The sequence below is a fragment of the Mixophyes fleayi genome, chromosome 4, assembly GCF_038048845.1.
Source record: "Mixophyes fleayi isolate aMixFle1 chromosome 4, aMixFle1.hap1, whole genome shotgun sequence".
NCBI lineage: Eukaryota > Metazoa > Chordata > Amphibia > Anura > Limnodynastidae > Mixophyes > Mixophyes fleayi.
Genome location: NC_134405.1, coordinates 135,527,786 through 135,555,782, shown reverse-complemented (window position 1 = coordinate 135,555,782; position 27,997 = coordinate 135,527,786). Strand labels below are relative to the sequence as shown.

At 41.5% G+C, this 27,997-nt stretch overlaps 1 protein-coding gene across 1 annotated transcript; it reads right to left on the bottom strand.

The window, feature by feature from the left end:
• Positions 1-10: 10 nt before the first annotated feature.
• Positions 11-27,997, bottom strand: LOC142149969 (uncharacterized). Its single transcript, XM_075205245.1, has 5 exons — positions 27,755-27,997; positions 15,381-15,513; positions 8,122-8,316; positions 3,433-3,603; positions 11-1,144 (listed from the first exon to the last, which is right to left on the bottom strand). The coding sequence occupies exons 1-5, from the start codon at positions 27,899-27,901 to the stop codon at positions 675-677; spliced, it is 1,116 nt and encodes a 371-aa protein (XP_075061346.1). The 5' UTR covers positions 27,902-27,997; the 3' UTR covers positions 11-674.

Genomic DNA, 27,997 nt, shown 5'->3' with positions numbered 1-27,997 from the left:
TTCACTGGTATAGACATTGAAATATTGTTTTTATTTTTGCATATATTTCTTTGCACGTATGATTTTCTATATCAAATGTTATCTTGCTCACAGAAGTTATAGAATATATGTATACTTATGTCAGTGGACATATTAGTCTGAAAAATGTTTCTCTTCATAAAATGGAAAGTCTTGATCGCCATCTCCTGATAAACAGGCAGTAATGCATGTTACCTCATTTCAGTCTTCATACATTTTTCCCAGTCATGTATAAATATATCTATTAAGTCTAATATAACCCTTGTCAACTGAAAGTCATTCTAACATTTTCACAGGTACTTCTGTATTATTTACTTATAAAGCTCAGATAAGTTTAATTTTATTGAGTTGAGTATAATTAAAAAGACAAAAATAGGAAACAATTTACACCTTTTCATTACTTTCACTCAAGTACTATAACCTCCAAATCCCCATATTATCTCTTTCTCCCATTACCAGAGATGTCAAGTATGTTTGTTTTATTTACAGTGTGGACAGTGTGGATAGGTTCCTGTATAAACAGGATGCAATAAAGATTCCCATTCTACATTTTCACCGTCATTCTGAGTAAATACACTGCACAATTTGTCTGATACACACAATTTGTCTGATGTGTTGAACATTGTTTACCAAAATATATTTGAATAGTTCTATTTCTATCCCTCCAAATTGGGTCTCCACCCATCCCGAAACTTCAAGAATTTTACCACATTAAGTCCATTCATGCCCAAACAGCTCTTCATCATCTCTGGGCTAAGGTCATATACCAGTTGACCATCCACCTGCGCCATTTGAAAGGCTTCCACATACTGGTTCATATTGAGACATTTCAGACACTCACACACCTGCTGCACAGTCAGATTGCGCAGATTGGTTGGAATTTCATTGAGTGTTGAGAAGGTTTTTAATTTTAGATCCTCAGTCTTCACTGCTGGTTGTGCCTGGTACTTATTAATCTGTTCTGGCACTTGTATAGGTTGCATTTCATACACATTACACCTTGTTTTGTTTGCTAGAGGTTTGTTCTTGTAAGTGTTGATTTCACTGATGTCGATATATATTGGCTCAATGATGTTGTACATGTGGTCTTGTGGAGACAGATTCTTTTTATCTAACATAAATATTTCTGTGCATGGAGAGAGAAAGATAACAATATATAATTCGCAGCTTTTAGTTAACATCATTATCTACAATATATGAAGTAGACCAGTTCAAAAGTTCACCTATTGACACATTTTTCTTTTCAAGAGGCAAGTTCTGCCTGTGCCAAACTGGTATGATATTATTCAACATTGTTTGCAGAAAAAAAGAATAGTTGACTAGATAGTAATAGTGAAAAGGAACTAGTTCTTTTAGTTCAAGCTTATCTAATTTCTACCTATGTTTTCCAGAGGAAGGCAAACCAAAGGCCCCAGAAATGCAGCTGCCAATTCAGCCTCACACTGGAATAAAATCCTTCCTGACATCTAACATTTCAGATTGACTACCAACTCTACAATTCATTAATTATACCCCCCAAATACCCTTTCCTGTAACAAAGGCATTCAATTCATTTTCAAATCCATTAATGAATGTTTCATCACTCCCTCCGTTTCTAAGGAATTCCACAACCGGAATGCCCTTATAGTTAAAAAGAAAACCTCCACTCCACCCTCCTGTCACCTTGATTGGGTAGCCTCCATCTCCTGTATGACCTGCCTGGACTGCAAATCTCAATGTCCCACTAGCTCCTATTGTTTCTCATTACTCCCTCTAATGATGTTTTCATCGCAGGGCTGGATTGTAACAGCATCCAGGAACGCTTTAATGCACAGCGCATGTCAGAGAAGAGAGAGAGAATAACATGTCACATCTCTAACTCAATGATGAACCATGTGCCGTGGTACAAGTAGAGTACAGGTAGATGCCAGGCTGCAGCTTGGTGCACCAGTTAGGTAAGTAGGACTGGGGAGATAAGAGGGAGAGATCAGGTGAGTTGAGATGTGAAAGGGAGATATAAGAGCATATCAGACATGGGAGACACAAAGGCAGAGACAGGCATAACCAATGGGAAGACCAGAGCAGTGGAAGACAAACAAATAGACCTGGGCTACAGGATACATGAGAAAGTGAGGAAGTGTAGCACAGCAGAACTCTGACAGACATAATACAAGTAGAGAATGAGAGAGGACAAATGAGGGAGATATTGAACAAGAAATATAAGAAGGTGGAGAGCAAATGAGGTAAAGCTGCTCTATATATAATAGAGATCACTAGAGTGCTCTTTGTATTGTATAGATGTCGAAGAATGTTTTCTGCACTGAATATCAGTCAATGCAGAGCAGTAATAAACAGTGGTGCACATGGCACTACAATAGAGAATGGAGGGCGCTGAAGGAGGACAAGCACTTGCTAATTGGAACTGATGCCCCTTCTGTGGGCTGGCCCCACTCTCTCCTGCACACTGCTTGTCCTGTTGCAGTATGCATAGGAGTTACACTTATTCATGTACAAATTAAGGATTTGGTTAAAGTCTAACGATCCTACAACTGTCCTACATTATGCATATATGCAATGTAAATATCTTAATGCTCCCTCAAATAAAAAAGTGCATCAGATTCTAACATCTAAGCCTTACATCCATGTTAATGGGATAATACAAAAATGCAGCTGTTTGATCATAACCAGTAAAATAAATAAAAATTTGCTTTAGGTGCCCTTTTCCAAAGTAAAGAAACCTAATTTGTTTAGTGTTTCATTATAACTAAACCCTGCCATTCACTTTATTTATAAGACGGCTCACTGTTTTTCTTGTAGACAGATGCCTAGAAATGAATCCAATATGGAAGCAGATATTCTGATGGTAAAATTAGATTTGCATTGCTGCCATTTTTTCTCTTATCAATGCACATGATTGTTGGCATTGAAGACATTATAGTCATAACTGTTACTATATCATGTTTTATTTTAACTCTGAAAAAAAAAATTTTTTTAACCAATGACCAAATTAAATTTTACATTTACACCTACTTTGGCAACTTTCCAATTCAGGGTGAATATTACATACACCATGTTTGGTTTCTAATTGATATGGTTTGAAATGCTCCCTAAGTTTATCTCTCTTCTCTCCAGTCAACATGATGTAGCCCACTGGAGGACACCAATATAACGCATGCTGCCATAGGTCAGTATGCGAAGATTGTACATTAACAAACCAAGTCAATAGTATCTTGTTACTCAAAGGTCTTATTGTTGTAATTACTGTTCAACTACTTTCCTAGAAAGCATTTAGTCAATTTTCATGTAAGTTCTACACATATCACAGTTTTGTTTCACAATGAATGTCATGCTGTATTTAGATAATGGGACATTATCAGGTATCATCTTTCTTACTATAATCTTCATTTTGTTAAAATATTTCAACAAAGGTCTTACCATCAAGAACGATGTTTGCATGGCTACCTTGATTTTTCACTTGTTTAGTCAACAAGTCACATATCTCTTTCCATCTTCCTGTGTTTCCATCTTTAAATCCCACAGCCACCACCAATTTCAGCTCCGCCATGTACATTGGAACAGTTATTGGTTCTTCGATAAATAATTTCCCTTTGTAATAATAACACAAACAAGAATTATATTATGATATGGCTTAAGCGAAAAATATTAACATGGCATATTCCAACCCCTTTTCTCCTTAAATATGTCCGGCATAGAATAAAAAAATTCAGATTAAATTCAGATATTTATTTTATTTAACCCCTTAGTGGCCACCCATAGTACATCTACATCCTGTTTCAAAGGGACTTTGCATACCAGGGCAGATCTACATACACTTGACTAAGTGGGCTTTCTGCCTCTCCTGACAGCCTGGAATCTGGCTATTATTGGCTACATCCAATTCCAGCAGTGTGCTCTGCAGACATTTGATTCAGATCCTGGACACACAATCATCAAAACACAGGACCTGATTCCTCAAGGCACATATATGCCAATTTTAAACGTATCATGCGCAAAATCTCTCTGTGCATGCACAGAACCAGACTATACGCCTGTAAACGCAGGTTTGTTCACTCCGCCTTTGATGGCAAAGTACACTTACTACAGCCCATGTTATCGGGCAGTGAACAGGGTGGGAAAGGGGCATTTGACAGTAGTCAATTTACAGTAAGGGCGTGCCAAGCTCAAGCACACGCAACCACGTCCTAATCAGCGCTGCTCATCTTGCTAACCTCATCCCCATTCCCCCCCTCTCCTCTCCCCCTTTCTTCTGTGCCCTCTGGAATGCCAGATCTGTCCGCAACAAGCTGACTGCTATCCACGACCTCTTTCTATCCAACGCCCTTAACCTTCTTGCCGTTACTGAAACCTGGCTCTCCGATTCTGATACTACTTCCCCCGCTGCCCTCTCCTATGGTGGCCTCTCATTCACCCACTCCGCCAGGCCTGGTGCCCGACCAGGCGGTGGAGTTGGCCTCCTCCTCTCCTCCACCTGTACTTTTCGTGTCATTCCCCCTGAACCCTCCCTCTCCTTCTCCTCCTTTGAAGCTCACTCCATCCGCCTCTTCTACCCCATCCACCTCCGCGTCACTGTCATCTACCGCCCCCCTGGTCCCACCTCCCTCTTCCTTGACAACTTTGCTAGCTGGCTTCCTCACCACCTCTCCTCCGATCTCCCCTCGATCATTCTCGGTGACTTTAACATCCCCATTGACAACCCCACCTACCCTGCTTCCAGGAAACTGCTCATCCTCTCTTCCTCCCTTGGTCTCACCCAATGGACCTCCTCCTCTACCCACTGCCTTGGTCACTCCCTTGATCTTGTCTTCTCCTACCTATGTAGTCTCTCCGACTTCTCCATCTCTCCCTTTCCTCTATCCGACCACCATCTCCTCTCCTTCTCTCTCTCCTCTTCTCCTGCTCCCCTCCCCCTGCCCCTACCTACTCTGTCCATACGCAACCTCGACGGTCTTGACCCTGCATCTCTGTCCTCCTCTCTCGATACCCTCCTTTCTCCCTTTTCCTCCCAGGCCTGCCCCAACCAGGCGATCTCCCTCTACAATCACACCCTCACCACCGCTCTGGATGCCGTCGCCCCTGCCCACTCTGTCCACCCCCGCTGCTCCAAACCCCAACCCTGGCACTCCAAATTTACCCGTTTCCTCCAAAAATGCTCCCGTACCGCCGAACGTCACTGGAGAAAATCCCGCTCCCTGGCTGACTTCCTCCACTTTAAATTCATCCTTTCATCCTACAGCTCTGCCCTCTCACTCGCTAAACAATCTTTCTTTAGATCCCTCATCTCTTCCCAGTCCTCTAACCCCCGCCGCCTCTTCGCCACCTTCAGCACTCTCCTGACCCCCTCCCCTCCCCCCCCTCCCTCCTCCCTGACTGCCTCCGATTTCGCCTCCTTCTTCTCCTCTAAAATCGAGGCCATTCGACTTGAAATTTCCTCCTCCACTCTCTCTTCCACCCCTCCCACTCTTCCGTCCTCCCCCCCAACCACCTTCCCCTCCACTCCTTCCGTCCCACCACCGGCGAGGAAGTCCACTCTCTCATTTCATCCCCCCCCACTACCTGTCCCCTGGATCCCATCCCCTCCCACCTTCTTCGCTCCCTTTACCCACCACCTGCTCCCACCTCGCTCACCTCTTTAATCTCTCCCTCTCCACTGGCATCTTCCCCTCCTCATTCAAACATGCTCTCGTATCCCCCATTCTTAAGAAACCTAATCTCGACCCCACTTCTCTCTCAAACTATCGCCCCATATCTCTTCTCCCTTTTGCCTCCAAAATTCTTGAGAGGCTCGTCTGCAGCCGTTTCACCTCCTATCTTTCTGAACACTCCCTCCTTGATCCTCTCCAGTCTGGTTTCCGCCCCCTCCACTCCACTGAAACTGCCCTGGCTAAAGTCACCAATGACCTCCTCTCTGCTAAAGCCAGGGGCCACTTCTCCCTTCTCATCCTCCTTGACCTCTCTGCAGCCTTCGACACCGTTGACCACCCCCTCCTCCTTCACACCCTCCAGTCTTTCGGCCTCTCCGGCCCAGTCCTGTCCTGGTTCCCCTCTTATCTTACTCACCGATCCTTCTCTGTCACCACCTCTGGGACTCTCTCCCCCCCGTCTACCCTTCCAGTCTGGGTCCCTCAGGGCTCTGTTCTGGGACCCTTACTCTTCTCTCTTTACACCTCCTCCCTGGGTGAACTCATCAGCTCCTTCGGCTTCAGCTACCACCTTTACGCTGACGACACTCAACTATACCTCTCCTCTCCTGATCTCTCTCCCTCCCTCCTCTCTAGGGTGTCCGCCTGCCACTCTGCCATCTCCTCCTGGATGTCCTCTCGATTCCTTAAAACTTAACCTTGCCAAAACTGAGCTCATAGTTTTTCCTCCCTCTCATACCTCATCCCCTTCTGACCTCTCCATCACTGTCGACAACACCTCTATCTCCCCTGTCCCCCAATTTCGCTGCCTTGGTGTCATCCTCGACTCCTCTCTCTCCTTTGGCCCCCACATCCTCTCTCTTGCTAAATCCTGCCGCTTCCAGCTGCGTAACATTGCTCGGATCCGGCCCTTCCTCTCCCAAGATGCCACCAAATGCCTTATCCACTCTCTGATCATCTCCCGCCTGGACTACTGCAACCTCCTCCTCACTGGCCTCCCCCACTCTCATCTCGATCCCCTTCGATCTGTTCTTAACGCTGCCGCTAGGCTTATTTTCCATTCTCGCAGCTCCTCTTCTGTCTCCCCCCTCTACCTAGCCCTTCACTGGCTCCCATTCCCCTTCAGAATCCTCTTTAAGCTCCTCACACTCACCTACAAGGCCCTCGCCAACTCCACTGCGCCCTACATCTACACCCTCCTCTCTATTCATGCTCCATCCCGCCCTCTCCATTCTGCCTCTGACCGTCGCCTCTCTTCCCCCCTTATAACCTCCTCCCATGCGCTGGAACATGCTCCCTCCCTCCATCAGAACTTCCCCTAATCTTTCCAGTTTCAAACGGGCCCTAAAAACCCACCTTTTTCTTAAAGCCTTTCTGTCTTCCACTTAACTTCCTACCTTATCTTCTACCTCCGTCCCCATACTCTCCCTCTCTCCCCTGCGTCTTTCTGTCTGTCCACCCCTCCCCTTAGATTGTACGCTCCTCTGAGCAGGGCCATCTCTCCTCCTGTTTCCACCACTTCTAACTCTGCTCTCCAGCTACTTAGCCCTCCTCCTCGAGGGTCCTCCACCCCATGTCCATTCTCGCTCCCTCCTCCCCCCTGGGGGTCTCCCTGTCTTCCGCGCCCTCCTTCTTGGGCCCCGTCATTTGCGGATCCTCCATCCCCCTTCCCCACCCTCTCTAGCTATGCATTGAGCTTACTGAGTTGCTGTGCTTACTGTTTACTGTACTGTGCTGTCTCCCATTGTATTGTAATTTGTTTGTCTCTGTACGGCGCTGCGGATGCCTTGTGGCACCTTATAAATAAAGATTAATAATAATAATAATAATAATCAAGTTCTGGGCATCGCAAAGTTACTTGTTTTTCTGCCATATCTCTTTCTCTAGCTACAGGACTAGTCTAAGTCCTGAGCAGTAGTGATGACAGTCTTGTATGCATGTTATAACATGTGTCTGCAATCAGGAGCAACTGTTAAAATGTTGTTTTTTTTATGTTCAGTAGTCAAGGAAAAAACATATTTTTTTTTTAAAAAAAATATTTTTTTACTGTTTTATCAATTAATGCCTCTATTATTAACTGGTGACATTAATTCTATATATATATATATATTTCTGCATGTTCTTTTGCAAATTTATAATCCACATAGGTATTGGTCGTATCATGCACTGTCTTGTGCTGATTTACTCGTGTTTTAAAACAAACGAACGTTGTGCTCAGTATGCATGCCTTGATGAATCAGGCCCACAGTGCTCAAAACTAGTAATTTTTGCTGCAAACTTCATCCTTAAAGGAGTGACCCCTTCTGAAATTCACCAATAGGAGCAATTGCATATATGTATAATTCACCAGTTATATGTCCAACCTGTTATAAGGAAATATTGTTTAATGTACGTGTTGACTTTTGAACACACACTCCATATGATTAGCAAAACCATACTACTAGATGTCTTTATTTCCACTTACCCTTATCAATGGGGTGTCCGAATAGAAAAGGTTCCTCATATGTTTCTTGCAATGTCAGCTCAGAAAGTATTTCATCTTGAGATTTCATATCGCCTTTTTGCTTATAAGATAAAGCCTTGGATGAATGGATAGTGATCGGCAGGTTATGTTTAGACAATATGCTTTCCAGGTTCACTGGCAACTGTAATTTTGGATCTGTAGAAGAAACAAACATTTGGAAAGGTACATAAGTGCAGTCATACTTTTTTTCTCTTCAGCAGCTGTAGTGCTCAATAATTCTGTGGGTCGAGACTCAAAACATGGGTCTCTTATAAACATATTATGTGCTGCTACTTAACTAACTGATTAATATAGCATATATAAAGCTATTGATTAAATAAAGTCTGAGGCTTTTAGTAATAAAATGGGAAGACTAGATGGGCCATGTGGTTATTGCCATAAAATTCTATATTTGTATAAGCTTTTATATTACGTGTCACTTGTGTTTAGATACTCTAGACCTCTCGGCAGCTTTTGACCCAGTAGACACCCTCTTCTACTGCACACCCTTCACTCCTTTGAGCTTCACGGCACTGTCATCTCTTGGTTTACCTAATATATCTCGATCTACAACCTCTATGGCAATGATACCCAGCTCTACCTGTCCTCCCCTGACCTCTCCCCCTCACTCCTCATTCAGATTTCTCTCTCCTCCATCTCCTCCTGGTTGTCACAATGCTTTTGCAAGCAAATTATGGCGAAAACCAAGCTCATTGTCTTCCATCCTTCACATGTCACCACTTCTCATTACTTCTCCTTCCTGTTGACAACACCACGATCTCAGTTGATGCCACCAAAACATTAATCCACTCTATCATCATCTCTCACCTTGACTATTGCAAAGTTCTCCTATCTGGCCTCAACCACCTCTCCCCTCTTTAAGATTGTTCTTTCTCTCATGCTGCTCTGTTTCTGCCTCCCCCCTCTGCCAAACTCTCCCCAACCCCTTTAGAATCCAATTCAATCCCCTCACCTGCAAAGATCTTGCCCACCCATATCTCCCACCTCATATCACTCCACACTCCCCACCGCGCTCTTCGCTCAGTCAATGTCCAGCGCCTCTCCAGCCCTATAATTACCATCTCTCATTCCCTCCACCTCCAAGACTTTCCCATGCTGCTCCACACTCCTCACTCTGTCAGACTCTCACCCAACCTCCAGTGCTTCAAACGCTTCCTCAAAACTCACCTGTTTACCAAAGCTTGCAACACCACTGCCTAACCTCACTCTAACGTCCCCTTCCTTCTTCCCCTCTATGTGTCAACCCATCTCCTTTGTTTGCTAACTTGCTTGTAACAATACATAAACAGGGCCCTCCTTCCTTTTGTTTCCTACCTCCCACCTCTTCCCCACTTGTTTCTTATCCTTCACTTGTAACCTTCAGCTACCCTTGCCATCTTTGTATCTGCCCTTTGTAAAATATTTGATTTATGATACCCTTTTTGTATTACACTTGTATTTGTTAACCATACTATCCAATTCTACTGGTGCTATGTACATTTTATATAACCTGTCTACCTTGTTTGTACTACCGCCATGCACAATGCTGCAGAACTTTATGACACCTTATAAATAAACGCTAATAATAATAATGATAATGATAGTAATACCACCTTTCTGCTGTGCTTGCAGTGTGTTAGGTAATGTAATGCCTCTTTTCCTTCCTTGAAGTTATACCTATTTTGCTTGCAGTTCAGAAAGATAGAATAATCTAAATGTTCATATGACTTATAACGATTTAGATTTAGCAAAGGCTGTCAAGAGCTACCAGGGGGGCCCCCCACCCTAGGCTGCGCATGTAGCCTTGGAAAAAGTCTTTGCTATTGCCCACACACAATACTTCTCAGATGGGTCCAGAATGGGCGGATGAGCTGAAGACCACCATTATTGCCACCGCTAGACCCCCAATAGAGGCCAGCCTTTTGTCACATGTGACTTGCGCACCATACCACATAAGCAGTTTATAAAAGAGGTAGGCAGAAGTTGCTGCCTCTTCATTGCAGAGTGCTGGATGGAAGAAGGAAAGTGTGGGAGGAGGGAGGTTTTTAATAAGTGTAGATGGAGGATGGGCTATTAATTTAAGAGTGAGTGGGAGATATTAATTTATTGAAGAGCAATTTATTTGATGGTGGGGACTATTTAACTAATAGTGGGGTCATGGTAGGGGCTATTAATTTAAAGTGGGATGATGTCTATTTAATGCAAGGGTGATTTGGTGGCTATTAACTGAAAGTGGGGCTGAGTTTAGGGAGAATGAGGTCTATTTATTAAATGTGAATAACAATTATTTAATGTCTGAGCAATTTTGAAGGGAAATAGGTTTATTTATTAAATGTGAATTATAATTATTTAATGCCGGGGCTGTTTGGGGGAGAAATTGGTGCATTTTATTAAATGAGATTACTAGTCATTTAATGTCAGAGCATGTTGGGGGAATAGGTCTATTTATTACTTCTGAATGCTAATAATTTAATGCTGGGTCTGGTTGCAGGTGGGGAGGCCTATTAGCATATATGCTATTGTTTTAACATGAGGGCTGGTTGGGGGGACCTAGAGTGCTTACTCATTGCTAGGCTGTCTATATTTCATGTACCTATGCTGTTTTCCAAATAGAGCCCCAACATTCCAGGATCCAGACAAGCAGCAACTGAACTTAAGACACCAGCAGCGGCAGATAGCAAAATCTACAAAAACAGAGGAACAAGAAGGGAGCAAGACAATCTGCCAATTCTGGGCAGTCTGATTTTGGATGACTGTTCCGCTTAGTCAGGACTTTGGTCCAACTGCATTGATAGTAGGGAGGTATGTCCACTTTGCACTGCTCTGTTCGTGAAGGGGGGATTGCATGCACCGAACAGTAGTGCATGCACCATTGTCTTTATATTTGAAGGTGATTGGGGTTGAAGAGCAGCCTAGTGCTTTCTAAAATGATAGTCACGCCCCATGCATGATGTTCATGCCCACTGTGGTGGCGTCACATGGAAACCCCCCATAAAATGTGGGGGAGTTTAAGGGGCATGTGAGGGCATTTTGTGTCTGATAGCATGTAGGGCTATTTTGGAGCAAGTGACAGGTCTGCGTGGCATGTGGTGCAATTTTGGAGCAGATGGGGATGTCGAATGAGTGATGTGGGGTGCTGAACATGTTTTGGGGCTGTTTTCATTTATATTCTTAAAATTAAGGGTAAAGTGAAGGGTGGAGGGTACCCCCCAAAAGCATTCCACACTTATGGCCGCATTAAAAAAGTCACAGGCCGACATGGTTTTCCTTCAGGAAACCCATTTCGCCCAACCCCATACGACATTCCAAGGAAAGCTTTTTTCTCAAACGTTTTTTGCCTCAGCTACATCAAAACATCGAGGAGTGGCAATCCTTGTACGGCCTTCTGTGCCGCTAGTGGTACACCATTCGACGGCTGACCCAGATTGCCGGTTTCTCATCTTAGTGGGCACTCTGGGCCAACTTCCAGTTACACTAGTTTGTTGCTATGCCCCAAACAATGGCCAGATTTCCTTCCTTCAAAAATTACTTAGCCTCGTCAATAAACAAGCCGAGGGCCACCTGCTGATGGGAGGCGACTTTAATATCATATTGGGTCCTAACATAGATAGGTCTCCAACGACCACAGCTTCCCACTACCCCAACACATTCTGCCCGTCTAGCCAGGCAATTCGCTCAATTACTCAGAGAACACTCTCTTTTAGATGCATGGAGGTGATTAATGGCACCGATAGGGGCTATACATTCTACTCACACCCCCATTAAATATACACCCGAATAGACTACTTCTTAATTGATACGCAATTAGCAACCAAACTTCTTAGTGCAGGGCTTCATCCATTAGCCTGGACTGATCATATGGGTGTATCTCTCCAGTTAGATGTAGCATATCTACCCAAGAGTAGTTTGTCGTGGAGGTTGGATGATACCCTATTGCTCAACCCTACGACATGCCTAGAGCTAACAGAGGCTTCAACCGATTTCTTTGCTCTAAATGAGACCCCTGATTTATCATCATCCACAGTCTGGGAGGCACATAAAGTTACAATTCGGGGACGTCTTATTAGTATAGCTGTCGCTCGGCGCAGGGAGGAAAGAGAGCAGATTATCATGTTAGAAAGCAAACTCATTTCTCTTCTTACTCAACATCAGGGCTCACTAGACCCATCACATCTACAGGAACTAACGGTAGTGAGGGGTCAGCTCAACGCGGTGTTGTCCAAAAAAAAGCTCGTAATCCTAAGTGTTCCCAACAACTTTTCTATGAAAAGAGTGATAAGGCGGATTCCCTCCTGGCCCGGAGGCTGCGGCAGAGGCGTACACGTAATGCAATTTCATTTATTAAAAATCCGCAAGGGAAAATTACATATAACCCGAGCTTGATAATAAAATAATTTCAAGCTTATTACTCATCACTGTACAACCTAGACGCTTCGGTTCCGCCGCCTCTGGACTTGGAGGAAAGAATAAATGCCTATTTGCACTCCTGCCATCTACTGCAACTTTCTTAAGCAGAAATTCAATTCCTTTGCTCGGACATAACATGGGATGATACTATTACAGCTTTGCGTAGCATGAAGGCGGCTTCCGCCCCAGGTCCAGATGGCTTCCCAGCCAAGTATTACAAAACATTTGCAGATGTCCTTAGCCCAAAGCTTACCTCCTGGTTTAATTCAATCCTTGACGGAGCCCCCTTTGATCCGGCGACTACCCGTGCCCGGATCTCGGTAATTCCAAAAGAGGGCAAAGATCCTTCTCTTTGTAGTAGCTATCGTCCCATCTCACTGCTAAACATTGATCTTAAGATATATGCCAAGATCCTCTCGAATAGAGTAAACTTAGTGCTTCCTAGATTGGTACACCCAGATCAAGTTGGATTTATTCCGGGCCGTCAGGCTGCCGATAATTCTAGGTGGATCATAGACCTTATAAAACACATTAACGATAATGAGCAGCCTTCTCTCCTCCTATCTCTAGATGCCGAGAAGGCTTTTGACCGCATAGGCTGGCCCATCATGATGCAAATCTTATTGGCTTATGGCTTTCAGGATCGTTTCCCTAAAGGGATATCAGCTCTATATCACAACCCGACTGCCTCTGTTCAGGTGAATGGATGTTCCTCTCCATCTTTCTCTATCTGAAACGGGACCCAACAGGGGTGTCCCCTTGTCCCCCCTCCTATTTGCTTTGATTATAGAACCCCTGGCTATGAGAATACGCCTGAACACTAATATCACGGCATACAGTTACCCTCCAACACTCATAAGATAGCTCTCTATGCAGACGATATTCTCCTTACACTTACCTGCACTTTAACCACGCTCCTCAATCTTTTTCAAGAACTTGACATTTTTTCTGCAATATCAAACTTTCAAATAAATACAGCGAGGACGGATATCCTAGATTTTTAAATTTCCCCTAAGTTGAAACAACTCTTAGAATTGAATTTCCCGTTTCACTGGAATTCGGACCATATAAGATATCTGGGAATAGCTCTCACTAAAAAGGTGGAAAGTATCAGGTTAACTACCCTCCACTCATAGCTTGTATAAAAAAAGACTTGGCGTCATGGGATAAGCTTATGATATCTTGGGTTGGACGGATCACATCAGTGAAAATGAATTTGCTGCCTCGGTTACTATATCTCTTTCACACCCTCCCGATTAGAGTCCCCCCCTCAGCTCTAAAAATGTTACAAACCTCTATTATGCAATTAATTTGGTCGAATAGGAGACCTAGGGTCGCTGCCCGCATCTTACAGCGCCTTCCCACGGCAGGTGGTCTTGGCATCCCCAACCTGCGCAATTACTATTACGCTGCATGGTTGGCCCAGTGTGTACAATGGCACTCCCCTTATGAAACTAGGATATGGGTGGACATAGAATCAGATTTATTGGGTTGCTCACCGGTTTGCTCTGTCCTCTGGCTGCCATTCGCTCAGCGTCCTACCCCTGCTCGAACCCACCCGATGGTGTCCCTCTCGCTCTTGATCTGGTCCCGGTGCAATAGATTAGTGTCCCTTTCTCCTACTCCTTCGATTCTGATACCCCTATGGTCCAACTCGGCTTTCACACCTGGATTATTGCTCTCTATGTAGGCAAAGTGGGTAGGAGAGGGCAAACTACTATTACTTAATCACATCACTAAAACAGCAATATTCCCACAATTTTCAGATCTGATGGACTGGTGTGGGTTTGCGATGGGACAGTTCCACCAGTATCTGCAGGTTAGACATTACCATCAAACGGTCAAAGCCCAGCTGTCCTCTAGGCCACCTACTGCATTTTAGAATTTATGTTTCTCAGGATCAGCTTCAAAAGGCCTTATTTCCATATTATATAATATCCTACTTTCTACTTCCTTGGATGTTAGGGATCGCTTCCAGGTGCAGTGGGAGGCGGACTTGGGGATTACACTAGACCAGGATGAATGGTCGGATGTTTATTATTGGACAGCTTGCTGCTCTATTAATGTCCGCATCAAAGAAAATGCTAACAAACTGCTTCATAGCACTATGTTCCTTCCAGATTGCAAGCTATATATCCGCAGACAAGTGCTGCTTGTTGGAGAAACTGTGGTCAAACGGGAACATATATACATATCTGGTGGGACTGTCCCAAAATGCGCCCATACTGGACAGCGGTCCTTGTCCTTGCACATTACCAGCGTCCTGAGGGGCTCCTCTGTGACTTTATATAAGTCTGGTCCTCGTGGGCCTCATATCATAATCAACCCTTACTTAAGTTCTGATAGAAGTCGAATGGAGTCATTAAACAAGTTAAACTTTCTTTTGCTTGATGCGTGAATCCCCAATCCCCCACTCTTCCCCTTGTCCCCTCCTCCCTTCCTTTCCAATACCTTATACCCTCTTACCTTACAGTTTAAAATATTAAAATAACATCTACTTAGCACCAGATAGATACTCAGTCTTCTTCCAGCTGCAAAAGAATTTTGCATGTCAGTATGTCTATAATGTTTACAATATTACTGGTGTACCTCTCAGGATTTTGTAATGCTTATTCTGTATAAGATGTTTCTAATAAAACAGTATTTAAAAAAGAAGGGGGGTTAATTTATTGGTGCAGAGGGAGAGAAAGTTTCTCAGTCATCAGACAATCAATTTAACTAGACACAAAGCAATCTCTCATAATTAAAGTTTGACAGAAAGTAGCTTTTAATTAGATATGGTTCTTATAAAACATGCGTAAAGTTCCACTTACTTTTAGCAGGACCATCATTCTGTGCCACCAAGAATTTCACTGTTGTCAGTTTAGTGGGCAAAGAAAATAGTCTCCCACTTTTGGTTAAAGCAGCTACTCTCTGCTGGTTGTACAGACTGTTGACTCTGATAATCTGCAAAATCAGATATTATTTGATTACATTTTGTGCTACAAATAAAACTTGAAATAAATTGTTTATAAATAAATTTATGTAAAAGCAAAAAATTCACTTAAGTTTATGTATCCATAAATCAATCAATCAAAAGCCAAACATAAAAACAAATTGAATTAAAAACATTAATGCTAACAAAGTAAAAAAAAAAAGGGTAGATGTATCAAGCTGAGAGTGTCCAGCAGGTTTGAAAGTGGAGATGTTGCCTATAGCAAACAATCAGATTTTAGTTAACATTTATTTAGTACATATTACAAAATGATAGCTATAATCTGATTGGTTGCTATAGGCAACATCTCCACTTTTCAAACCCGCCTGAAACTCGCAGCTTGATACATTTACCTCTAACTCTAAGGAGAAACAAATAGATTTCATGTGCCGTCCTACAGTGCGAGTCTAGGGGTGTAATTAAGTGGTTGAGAAGTTGGTGTCATCAAACGGTGATTGTCTGCATATCATTGCAAATTATATGAGGCTATGGCTCAACTGTATTCTCTATGAGGCACTCCAAACAATATGCATTCCACCCTGGAACACATAAACTGGAAGTGCCAAAAATGGAAGTACACAAATGGGTTTTCACTATAACAACCAAACACAGTGATTAATAGGTGAGTCACTCAGATACCTGCCTAGCAGGTGTGTACTCCCCATGAGTACCTAATACATGCACCAAGGAGGTGCAATAACGCACCTCCACTATCAAATGCACACTCAGGCAGTATGTATCCCAGCTTGGAACGAATTAACCAGAAGTGCAATGATGCACTTCTTGTATAACAACAAGCGTTTTGGATCCATATTTTCCTGCAAATAACATTTCTCCTCATTTTCAGATCCAATTTTGGCGCAAAGCATTGAGTCGTGTTTTGTATCTACTCAGAACCCAAAATCTCAGATCTGTCAGATTTCTCTGAATCTGAACCGCTCATCTCTAATAAATATATAACAGACTTGGCTGAATGAAAGTCATGACTGGGCAGTTCATTAGGAATGATATCACATTTTAGGAAGGATATCAAATATAGGAAATATGAAATATAGGAACGATGAAAAGGTTTATGCATATGTAAAAACCTATTTAAAATCTCCCCAGCATGTGAATAGCTGTGAAAATTATAGCTGTGTAGAATATTTAACTATGGGTAGATATACATGTAGAACAAGACATCAGTAAAATACTAACTGGGATTTGTTATCATCCTCCTAGTACAACTACTGTATTGAAATTCAGATATTATTACAATTTGAATTGACCGCTTAGAAAAATGGGTGATTTTATCTATTCAGCTATAAATGGGAATAGTGAAACTTGTGGTTGTAGCAAAGGGAACCAATATGTATCTATTTTAAAAGACAACTACCTTTCACAATGGGTAGAAGAACCAACTAGAAGGTGAGCTTTGTTGAACTTGGTAATATCTAATTGAACAGAGATTATATTTAATTTATAAATTGAGGGGGCATTAACGGAATAAGGATTGCAACCTGGTAATATTTGACTTTAGTTTCAATACAAGGTTTTGTAATGTAGAGGAAGAAAAACTATGAGTTACAGAAGGGCAAAGTTTAATCGGCTCAGAATCAGCTTGAATTTATAGACAAGGAAAGGGTAGTCTAAAGTAAAGGCAATATAGGATTTGTAAAAGTATTTTAAATAAATACTGTTGAAAGTAAATATACCATATGACAATAACAATTCTAGGGAAAAAAAGCAGCCAATGTTTTTAATTAAGGAAGTAATGAATACGGTAAGAGAAAAAAAGTAATAATTTAAATTGTTAAAACTAGAAGAGACTGAAAACTAATTGTGGAAGTACATGGAATGTAGGAAAATCTGTAAAAAGGAAATCAGCTTAGCAAAGATTGAAAACAAAAAAATGGATTGGTAAATATAGCAAGCCTAACCGTAAACATTTATATAGTACTTGGGGGTACTATATAAATGGGGGTTATGGCAGATCACATTTTTTTCACACAAATTATCAGTCCTTATCTCAATGATAAGAAATGATTTAATGTATCAATTTCTTCAAATTCTTCATGCAGAACAGAAGCTCAGATAGGTGCCTGTCGCAGCGAATAGTTTATAGCAAAGTGATCTCAATCAAGATCAGTTTACTTTCAAGTTGCTGACCTGGTCTTTGCACTGCACATGAGACTACACATGCTCACAGGAGGGGAAGAACATGGAGCCTGCCATAGAGGGATCCAAAGATCGCTCTCTGCGATGCTCTCCCCATATGATAGAATGGTCAACGTCATTTTGAGTTGATCAGAAAATTACAAACAATTCAGATTCAGATCTTTTAGTGATATATAAAATATGACACCTTATGTACACCTGAGGATTTACAGATGAATAATAGTCTCTGGCAGAAACTTAATTTCCAATTAATTACATAAACTCAACACATGATGGTAAACCAGCTTATGTGCACAGGTTAATTCCCCTATTGGCCAGCCTCCATTCCGAAGGAGTCCCTCCCCCAGTCCTCACAGCTTAAGATGAGAATGGATCACTTGTACAAACAACACAAATACTATCTGTGCTTTTTTCAAACTACCATGCTGGTATTTATACTGGTAGTATATGAAATGCTACTGCAAACTTATTGGTGAATTCTCATGTGTGATTAGTGTTACCTTAGTGCCTTCATCTTTGAACGCCATCTGGGCTGCCGGCATTCAGGCTCTTGTTGAATAATAGAGACCAATTAGAAGCTGAGGTGAAGTGGTTTTGGTTTTGGATCTGGATTAGCTTCATGTTTTGGTTTTGGTTTCAGCAAAATCGCCCTTGTGTGTTTTGGTTTTGGTTTTGGTTTTTGATCTGTATTTTTTTGGAGGGAAAATGTTTAAAATATGCTACAATCACCTAATTTTGCTCTTTTTATCCTACATTATTATTAACCTCAATAACACTAATTTGCAGTGCAGTCAATTTTGACCACCTCACAGGTCACATTATTATTTTCATACACTTTCGGACAAATACTGCAGCGACCTGGCTGGATGCTAAGCGACTGTCACACTTCTGGTATCACAAACGGAACCCAATAGCCAGGTATTTCTTAATTCAACAGGATTTATTTTGGTATATAAATAAATCTCCAGTGTCCAACAAATAAAGTCCAAAGTCACAAGAGTATAAATGTCTGGTGGAAGTATCAAGTACTTGTAGTCCAAATCACAAGGAGTCAAGGTTCTGTGGAAGCATCTGGTTCAGATACAAACACAATACTCGTGCAAAGGCTTCATAACAGGAAGTGCCTTTTCTAGGCCCAAACAGGAAATGGGATCCAAGATGGAATCTTCATGAGACAGTCCCGGCCATCTTGGATAAGGGCTATTGTAAGGGCAAGTTCATAACAGAGATCCAAGATGGAAACTTCATGAGGCAATCACGGCCATCTTGAATGAGGGCAAAACTAAGGGCAAGTACATAACAGGATGCCCCCTTCTCAACGACATCCTCTGGACGACTTAGGACCAGGCTTCCCAGGATGCTGTCGATGAAATGCTTTTACCAAAAGTGGGGCATGAACATCCTTTGCAGATTGCCAAGAGTCATCTTCTGGCCCATATCCCTGCCAACGTAGCAGATACTGTAATTGGTTTCGAAACATACGAGAGTCCCGGATCTTTTCGACTATAAATTCCTCATGCTCATCAACTTGAATTGGCTCAGGAGGAGGCAAAGAGCGACCAGGAAATGGATTCTTAACTGAAGGTTTTAGTAATGATACATGAAAAACAGGATGTACCTTCATGGAATCAGGAAGATCCAATCGAAAAGCCACTGAACTAATCTGTGCAATGATCTTATATGGACCAATAAACTTACTTCCCAACTTAGCAGATGGTACCTTCATTCTTAAATGTCTAGTTGACAACCATACTTCATCACCAATACTAAAAGTTGGAGCAGCCCTTCGTGATCTGTCAGCATCAAGTTTATATCTTTCTTGAGCAGTTTTCAAAGTCTCTTTTAATAATTCAAGATTACTTTGCATAATAATCAGTCTATCTTCCACAGCAGGAATTGGAGAGTCACAAGGTAGATTGGGACAAATATTTGGATGATATCCTAGATTAGCATAGAAAGGGCTAAATCTTGTAGATGAATGTTGTTAATTATTGTATGCAAACTCAGCCATGGAGAGGATATCAACCCAATCATCCTGTAGGTGACAAATATAACATCTGAGTTATTGCTCAAGTGTTTGGTTTGTTCGCTCCATTTGTCCATTTGACTGTGGATGAAATGCAGTGGACAAGTTCACCACAATGCCAAGGGATTTGCAAAACTGTTTCCAAAATCATGATGTGAATTGAACGACTCGGTCTGACACCACATGATTAGGAATGCCATGCAAACGAAAAACTTCTTTTATAAGTAAGTCGGCTGTTTCTTTTGCTGTAGGAGTACCCTGGCAGGGTATAAAGTGAGCCATCTTTGTCAGTCTGTCAATAACCACAAAGATAGTGGTCATATTCTTAGATCTCAGAAGTTCTACAATAAAGTCCATGGAAATGGAATCCCATGGATGTGTAGGTATTGGCAAAGGTTGTAGTAGTCCAAAAGGAGAAGCACGAGGAGTCTTAAATCTGGCACACGTTGTACAAGAGGATACATATTTTGCTACATCTTCCTTATAGTTGGGCCACCAGAATGAATGGCTTAACAGTTCTTGAGTTTTCTGAAGTCCTTTATGGCCTGCTAATTTAGAGTCATGGAATAGTTGCATGACCTTTAACCGTGCTTTTTCTGGAACGTATAGTTGATGTGCCATATGCCAGACTCTGTTGTCATAAGATAATTTAACATTTTTTGGAGGATTCATGAGGGTAGAATCCATATCATATCCATTCTTGATCTCTGTTAATAACTCCGTTGTACAAATAACCCCCAAAAAATTTGAATCAGGAATTATTGTTTGAACAGGCTTTACCTGTTGAGGATTCTCCACATAGGCTCTTGAGAGGGCGTCAGCTTTTCCATTCTTCGATCCAGGTCTATAGGAAATTAGGTAATCAAAACGGCTTAAAAAGAGAGCCCATCGAGCTTGTCGGGGAGATAATCTTTTTACTGATTTAAGGAATTCCAAATTCCGGTGATCGGTGAGGACTATCACTTGATGCTTTTCACCTTCTAAAAGATGTCTCCATTCTGAAAAAGCAGCTATAATGGCAAGAAGTTCTTTATTTCCCACATCATTGTTTCTTTCAGGAGCAGTCATTTGCCTTGAATAAAAAGCACAGGGGTGAAGTAAAAATTTTTCTCCTACCCTTTGTGAAATTACTGCTCCTATAGCTGAATCCGATGCATCAGTTTCCAAAACAAATGGGAGTGTAGGATCAGGATGAATTAATATAGGAGCTGACATGAACTTCGTTTTCAAAATGGAAAAAGCTTTATCAGCTTCTGGTGACCACTGAAAGGAGGAAATCTTTTTTGTGAGCTGAGTAATGGGGGCAGCAATTCCAGAAAAGTCCTTTATAAAACGTTGATAGAAATTAGCAAAGTCCATAAATCGTTGCACATCTTTGACGTTTTTAGGTATGGGCCAATCTACCACAGCATGCACTTTACAGGGATCCATACACAGTCCTTGAGGGGATATAATGTAACCCAAAAATTTTATTTGAGTACGATGGAATTCGCATTTCTCCAATTTGATGTATAATTGGTTTATACGTAGCCGTTGTAAAATAATTCGAACATGTTCTTGATGTTCTGGTAAAGAATTAGAAAAGATAAGGATATCATCAAGATATACAATAATGAACAGATCAAGCAAATCTCAAAAGACATCATTTATAAAATGTTGGAAAGTAGCAGGGGCATTACATAACCCGAACGGCATCACGAGGTACTCATAATGTCCATATTTTGTTCGAAAAGCCGTTTTCCATTCATCACCTGGTCGAATGCATATTAGGTTGTACGCTCCTCTTAAATCGAGCTTTGTGAAAATACTTGCTGTCTGCAGTCTTTCCAATAATTTTGGGATGAGAGGAAGTGGATGTCTGTTCTTTATAGTAACTTTATTTAATTCTCTATAATCAATGCATGGCCGCAAAGATCCATCTTTATTTTTTACAAAAAAAATAGGAGCCCCTGCTGGAGATTTTGAAGGACGTATAAAACCTTTAGTTTCATTTTCCTCCAGGTAAGTCTTTAGTGTCTTTAATTCAGGATCAGCTAATGAATAAATCCAATCAAAAGGAATAGCAGCCCCAGGTAATAGATCAATGGGACAATCATATGGTCGATGGGGTGGTAATTTGTCAGCATTTTGTTTGTTACAGATATCTGCAAAATCCTGATATTGAACAGGCAATTGTTCCTCCACAGAAGAGGGGGATACTGAGATCTGATTCTCTTCTTGTGCGAGCGGGACCACACTGATAGGATCTTGAAACGTTAGGGTTTGAGACTCCCAGTTAATGGCTGGGTTATTGTTAGTGAACCAAGGGAGACCCAAAATATGGGAAATTTGGAGAAGAGATGAGAAAAAAAGTGAGTTCCTCCTTATGATTGGGTTCAATCATCAGGGACATAAGTTCTGTCTCATGTGTGATGGGACCAGAATTTAGAGGGGACCCATCAACTGTCTCCATCAATACAGGGGTCTTTCTTTCTTGAAATACTATATGGTTTTGTTTAGCAAAATCTATATCCATGAAATTACCATTGGCTCCTGAATCCAGCATTGCCATGGTTGAAATAAGTTGAGAGTTTATCTCAAGTTGTATTGGTATTGAAAAATGATTCTTTATTCTTCTGTTCTCTCTCTCAAATGTAGACAGTGAAGAAATTTGAGGAATAATAGCATTCAGTTGATGTGAGCAGCATGAAATAATAGATTCCTGGTCAGAGTCTTTAGGTTCCATCAATGTAGCAACTGTCTTGCGAGGTCGTTGAGAACAATTAGAAACATAATGTCCAGATTTACCACAATACAAACAGAGATTTTCTTGTCGGCAATGATCTCTTCTTTCAATAGAAATCTGTTTGCGAATGGTATCTATTTGCATTGGCTCAGACTCCTCAATTTGTTGTGTTGCAGGAGTTCCAGAGTAATTTGATATTGCTGGTTCTGGATAATTAGGATGAGTCCACATGGAACCGCATCTATCTTGTTTCCTCTCCATTTGACGAGCATCAATACTAATACAATGTTTAACAAAGGCTTCAAATTCAGTGGGTGCATCAGCTCTAGATAATTCATCTTTAATGAACTCAGATAACTCCTTTCGATAAACAGACAGCTTAGCTGCCGAATTCCAATCAGTGTCCAAGATCCATCTTCGGAAATCAGAGGTGTATTCAGCCACTGAACGTCTTCCCTGACTCATTTTTAATAAAACTGACTCAGCAGTAGCACTTCGATTTGGATCATCAAATATCTGGTTCATTGCATCCATAAAATTAGAAAGATCTTGTAATATGGGACTTTTTGCTTCTATCAAAGGAGAAGCCCATGCCAAGGCATCATCTTTCAACAATAAAAGAATACAATGTACTTTCTGTACATCAGTTATCAGTCTGCTAACCAGAGCTGGATTACCGCTCAGGGGGCCCGGGGTATTTAAGACAGGGAGCCCCTATTGTGTAACATGGTTATCATTTTAGACAAATGTTAGACAAATACATAAGCAATACTATGTGCAGTACTGTTAGTTGCACGCAGCTCTGTCTTCACAAGCAGTACAGTGTGAAGCGGGAAAAACCTCCAAACTGTCCTTGTAGTCGGACCATATCTCACTAAACAAGACAGCCACCAAAATTTGGGACTTCCCCACCAGATTCAGGACAGTTGGCAGACTGTCCTGCTCTCTCCTACCTGTCTTTCAGCCTGTGGCTGCTGGTGTCTTCAGTTCAGTTGCTGCTTGTCTGGATACTGGAATGTTGGAGGCCCTATTTGAAAAAAAGTGGGTATATGTAATTTAGAAACCTCCAACCAGTCCTGGTGTTTAAATCAATACAACCCCTGTTATATAATTAGGCCTCCCTCCAGCCCCAACATTAAAATACTAGTATTCACATTTAATATAAATAGCTGCTGATGATGAAAAATAAACCTATTTCCCTCCCTCCAAACAACCCCAGCAATAAATTAAATAGCATTTACGTTTAATAAATATACCTATTTCCCGCAACCATCACTGCCATTAAATAATTCATATTCACATTTAATAAATAGACATTTTTTTCCCAAACACCTTTCCCCACTTTCAATTAAAAGCCCCCAAACCACCCCAGCACCAATCACTCTTAAATTGCTAGGCCCCAATATTAAATTAAATTGACCCACATCACTCCACAAATAAAATAGCGCCAATTAAATAATTAGCCCCCACCTAAAACTCCAGCATTAAATTAATAACCTACCTCCCACATTATATTAACATTCTTCTTCCCTCATGCTTGAGTACATGCCCCCAATCGATATTATGCCATACAGTAGTGCGCCATAATTCTATTATGCCACACAGTAGTGCCCCAAAATCATATTATGTCACACAGTAGTGCCCCAAAATCATATTATGCCACAACGGTGCCCCAAAATCATAAAGCCACAATAGTGCCCCAAATCATATTATGCCACAATAGTGCCCCCAGTTGATATTATGCCACAATAGTTCCCCAAAATCATATCATGCCACACAGTAGTGCCCCCAGTCGATATTATGCCACAATAGTGTCCCCAAATCATATTATGCCACAATAGTGCCCCCAGTTGATATTATGCCACAATAGTTCCCCAAAATCATATCATGCCACACAGTAGTGCCCCCAGTCGATATTATGCCACAATAGTGTCCCCAAATCATATTATGCCACAATAGTGCCCCCAGTTGATATTATGCCACAATAGTGCCCCCAAATCATATTATGCCACACAGTAGTGCCCCAAAATCATATTAAGCCACACAGTAGTGCCCCAAAATCATATTAAGCCACACAGTAGTGCCCCCAATATCATAATATGCCACACAGTAGTGCCCCAAAAATCATATTATGCCACACAGTAGTGTCCCCAAAATCATATTATGCCACACAGTAGTGCCCCAAAATCATATTATGCCACACAGTAGTGCCCCAAAATCATATTATGGCACAGAGTAGTGCCCCAAAATCATATGCCACACAGTAGTGCCCCAAAATCATATTATGCCACAATAGTGCCCCCAAATCATATTATGCCACAATAGTACCCCCAGTTGATATTATGCCACAATAATGCCCCAAAATCATATTATGCCACACAGTAGTGCCCCAAGTTGAAATTATGCCACAATAGTGCCCCCAGTTGATATTATGCCACAATAGTGCCCCCAAATCACATTATGCCACACAGTAGTGGCCCAAATCATATTATCCCCCCGTTTTCTGTGTGGCATCCTCTCTTCTCCCCCATTTTCTGTGTGGCACCCTTTCTCCCCCCCCCCCCTCGTTTTCTGTGTGGCATCCTTCCTCCCCCAATGGTGTACTTACCTTCTCATCTTCTTTTATATCTGTCTGTTTATGTCTTCTGCCCGCTCTTTGACAGCTGCCTTGCAGGACCTGTGCAGATTTGAATGTGGCGACACATTCAGCCATGTGGCTGGTTCCTGGGGAGGAGCCAGCCACCAGGAAGTGTCCGTGCACCGACTGCTCGGGACTGGCCCATCTGACCGTCGGCCCTTCTGGCATTTTCCAGAAGACTGCATGGGCTGTTAATGTGTGCTGTGGTTAGATAGATTTGGCTGTTGCTCAAAGGGCCTCTTATTTGTACTTGCCTCCATACTACAAGCTCCCAGCCCTGCTCTGGGTATAATGTTCTATTTCTCTCATAAGTTGTTTATTGTCAGTCTATAGTGCATTTCAGTGAAACATTACCCAGGAAGACTCATAGGCAACTCTGTATTTATGTAGAAACTCGGGGACTAGTAAAAAAAAAAAAGAAAACATGAAATTCAACCATCATGTGTACATCATGCCAGGTTTCTAACCTACATTTGGTAAGGAGTTGGAACTGAAATTTAAACATTTGCAATGATTAGGACGTTTTGTAACTGATCCAGGAATGAGTTGGCTCCTTGTTCTCATTATCAGCTCTATCTGATCAGAGTCTATTTAATGATATGTAATTGTAGATACACCTTTGTGCTTCAAAGAGTGCATAGATAATAATGTCACTTCACCTATATATACAAGGGCGATTACAGTCTGCTGAGTTCCACAAACTGAGCAGAAATGGTGATTACAATAGGATAGGATTGAGGGAACTCAACAGGAATAATAAATGTAAGAAAAGTAATCCAAGCATCATGTATGTACCTGTGTGTAAATCCAGTTTTATGAACTTTGTTCTACATAGCACGGGATACATATTTTAAGCTGATTTGTCGCTCTATTCAAAGTGGGGTGTATCTACCATGTGTATCTACCCTGAACAAGAGAGACCCAGTTTGTCAAAGGGCTACTAGTATTAATTACATTTTTATAAATAAGTTAAGGTGCCCATACACACTGAGATATTGTAGCCTGTATTGGGCAATTGGTCCAATATCGCAGCATATATGGGTCCAAAGTTACAGCGATCTCTGATCATCATCATCATCATCATCAGGCATTGCAGGAAATGCAACTGCTGATACCCCCTATTGCCCTGTGTGAGCAGTAATCTTGCAACTACATTAACAGGCTGCAATGAAGTTGTAAGTGATCTGACTACACCACCCGAGGAACTAAACAGCCTAACTTGCCTGTCAAAACCTGTTTTACAAGTTCACATTTCCAAGATTTCCAAGATTATGTACTTTTTTTGTGTGCAAAGTCCACATATGAGACTTTGTTCTTCAATGGCCACTCTGTGTATAATATGAAAGCCTATATTATTAATATGTGGTGCAATATACCTATAAGTGTCTGTGAAAAGTAACTTTGAAATCAGTAAGTTGTGATGTCAAAAGTTAATTTGTCTGTTATGCTTTTCACTACACGGCTGCTGAGATGACTCTTATATTGATAAGTTTTCCTTTCACCGTTGGATTGTACTTATTCTGTTGCATTGTACTTTTTCAAAGGCAAGCAATCAGAAAATATATATGAAAAACTTCATAAAAAAATCCCTACACAATGCACTCTTTTCTTAATTTATATTGCTCTGTAACAACATAAAATTACAATCAGCTTCATAAATAATACAGCGCCATTTATGCTATAATCATTGTAAAATGAGATTGCTGTCGAAGTAGGCAGTGAGAAAAATCAAGTGACATCATCAAGCTGTCTGCTTTTAATACATATTCAATGAATGATTATATTCGCTCAGTTTCTCACTAACTTCTGCCTCCACTGATAGACATATTTGCATACTATCTCAGAATGTCCTTAAGGCTCCCAAATTTGGAGAAGACCAGACATCCTCCTGGATCATTGGCAGGACAGAACTTAATGATGCAATCATGCCCACCGCCCGCTGTGTTGTGCCATGAATCGCGGCATTGCACAGAAGAGGTGGGGCCACAGTGATGCGATCACATCACCATGCCCCCTCCCAAATTTGCCACTTGACCTCCCGGAGGGGAAGTAATAAAATAGAAAATAGTTTGATATATTTGCAATCTTACTAATAATTCACACACTATTTAAAGGTTTTTAATAGTGATTTTGTTTATTACTTTTGACTCCCTAGTGCTGTATATTTCTTGTTTTTTGTTTGTCCTTTTGTTTATAGTGGTGTAGCAGCCCCTAAATTACAGCTGCTGGTGTCAATCAGACTCTTTCTACCCTCCTTCAGTTCTCTCTCCTTTCATTATACCCCCTGATTTTAGGTACCAGTAAAAAATTGACGATACTACCATAGATAAAAAGGCGCATGAATATATTATATATATCAGTTTGTTGCTTTTATAATTTTTTCCTGTTATCAATAAAAAAAATGTCCAGTACTCAAATCTGCAAGCAGTGTTTAGAAACGCAGCACAGGAAAACTGGTAGGATGTCTGTTTTATTTCTATATTACATTTACACATGCTTTGAAATCATATTAAAAACATGCTCAATAAGCTGTCAACAGTCCATAAAGTAGTGGCACTAGGGAAAAGCTTACTAAAATAAGCACTGGGGGAAAACAACCAGACTCAAACACAGATACACTGGATCTGCAATTACAGGAGATAAAACACACATGTATTCCGTTCTCACCGTGCTGGAACTGACGCTGTCTATCTCCTGCTTCCCTAGGAATCCCTCAGTGATTTTGATGATGTTGGGAAAACAATTTTTAAAGGTGGTAACATAGTCCTGAAGAGAATACTCCGTTGCTGACCATTTCACCTCGGCAGGATCCATCTTTCTAACCTCAGTCTGAGTCTCCTTGTGAGCTCAGGACAAACTGCGAAAGAATGTTAGCAGGAAGTCTGAAAGTAAATAAATCACAAAGGTAAA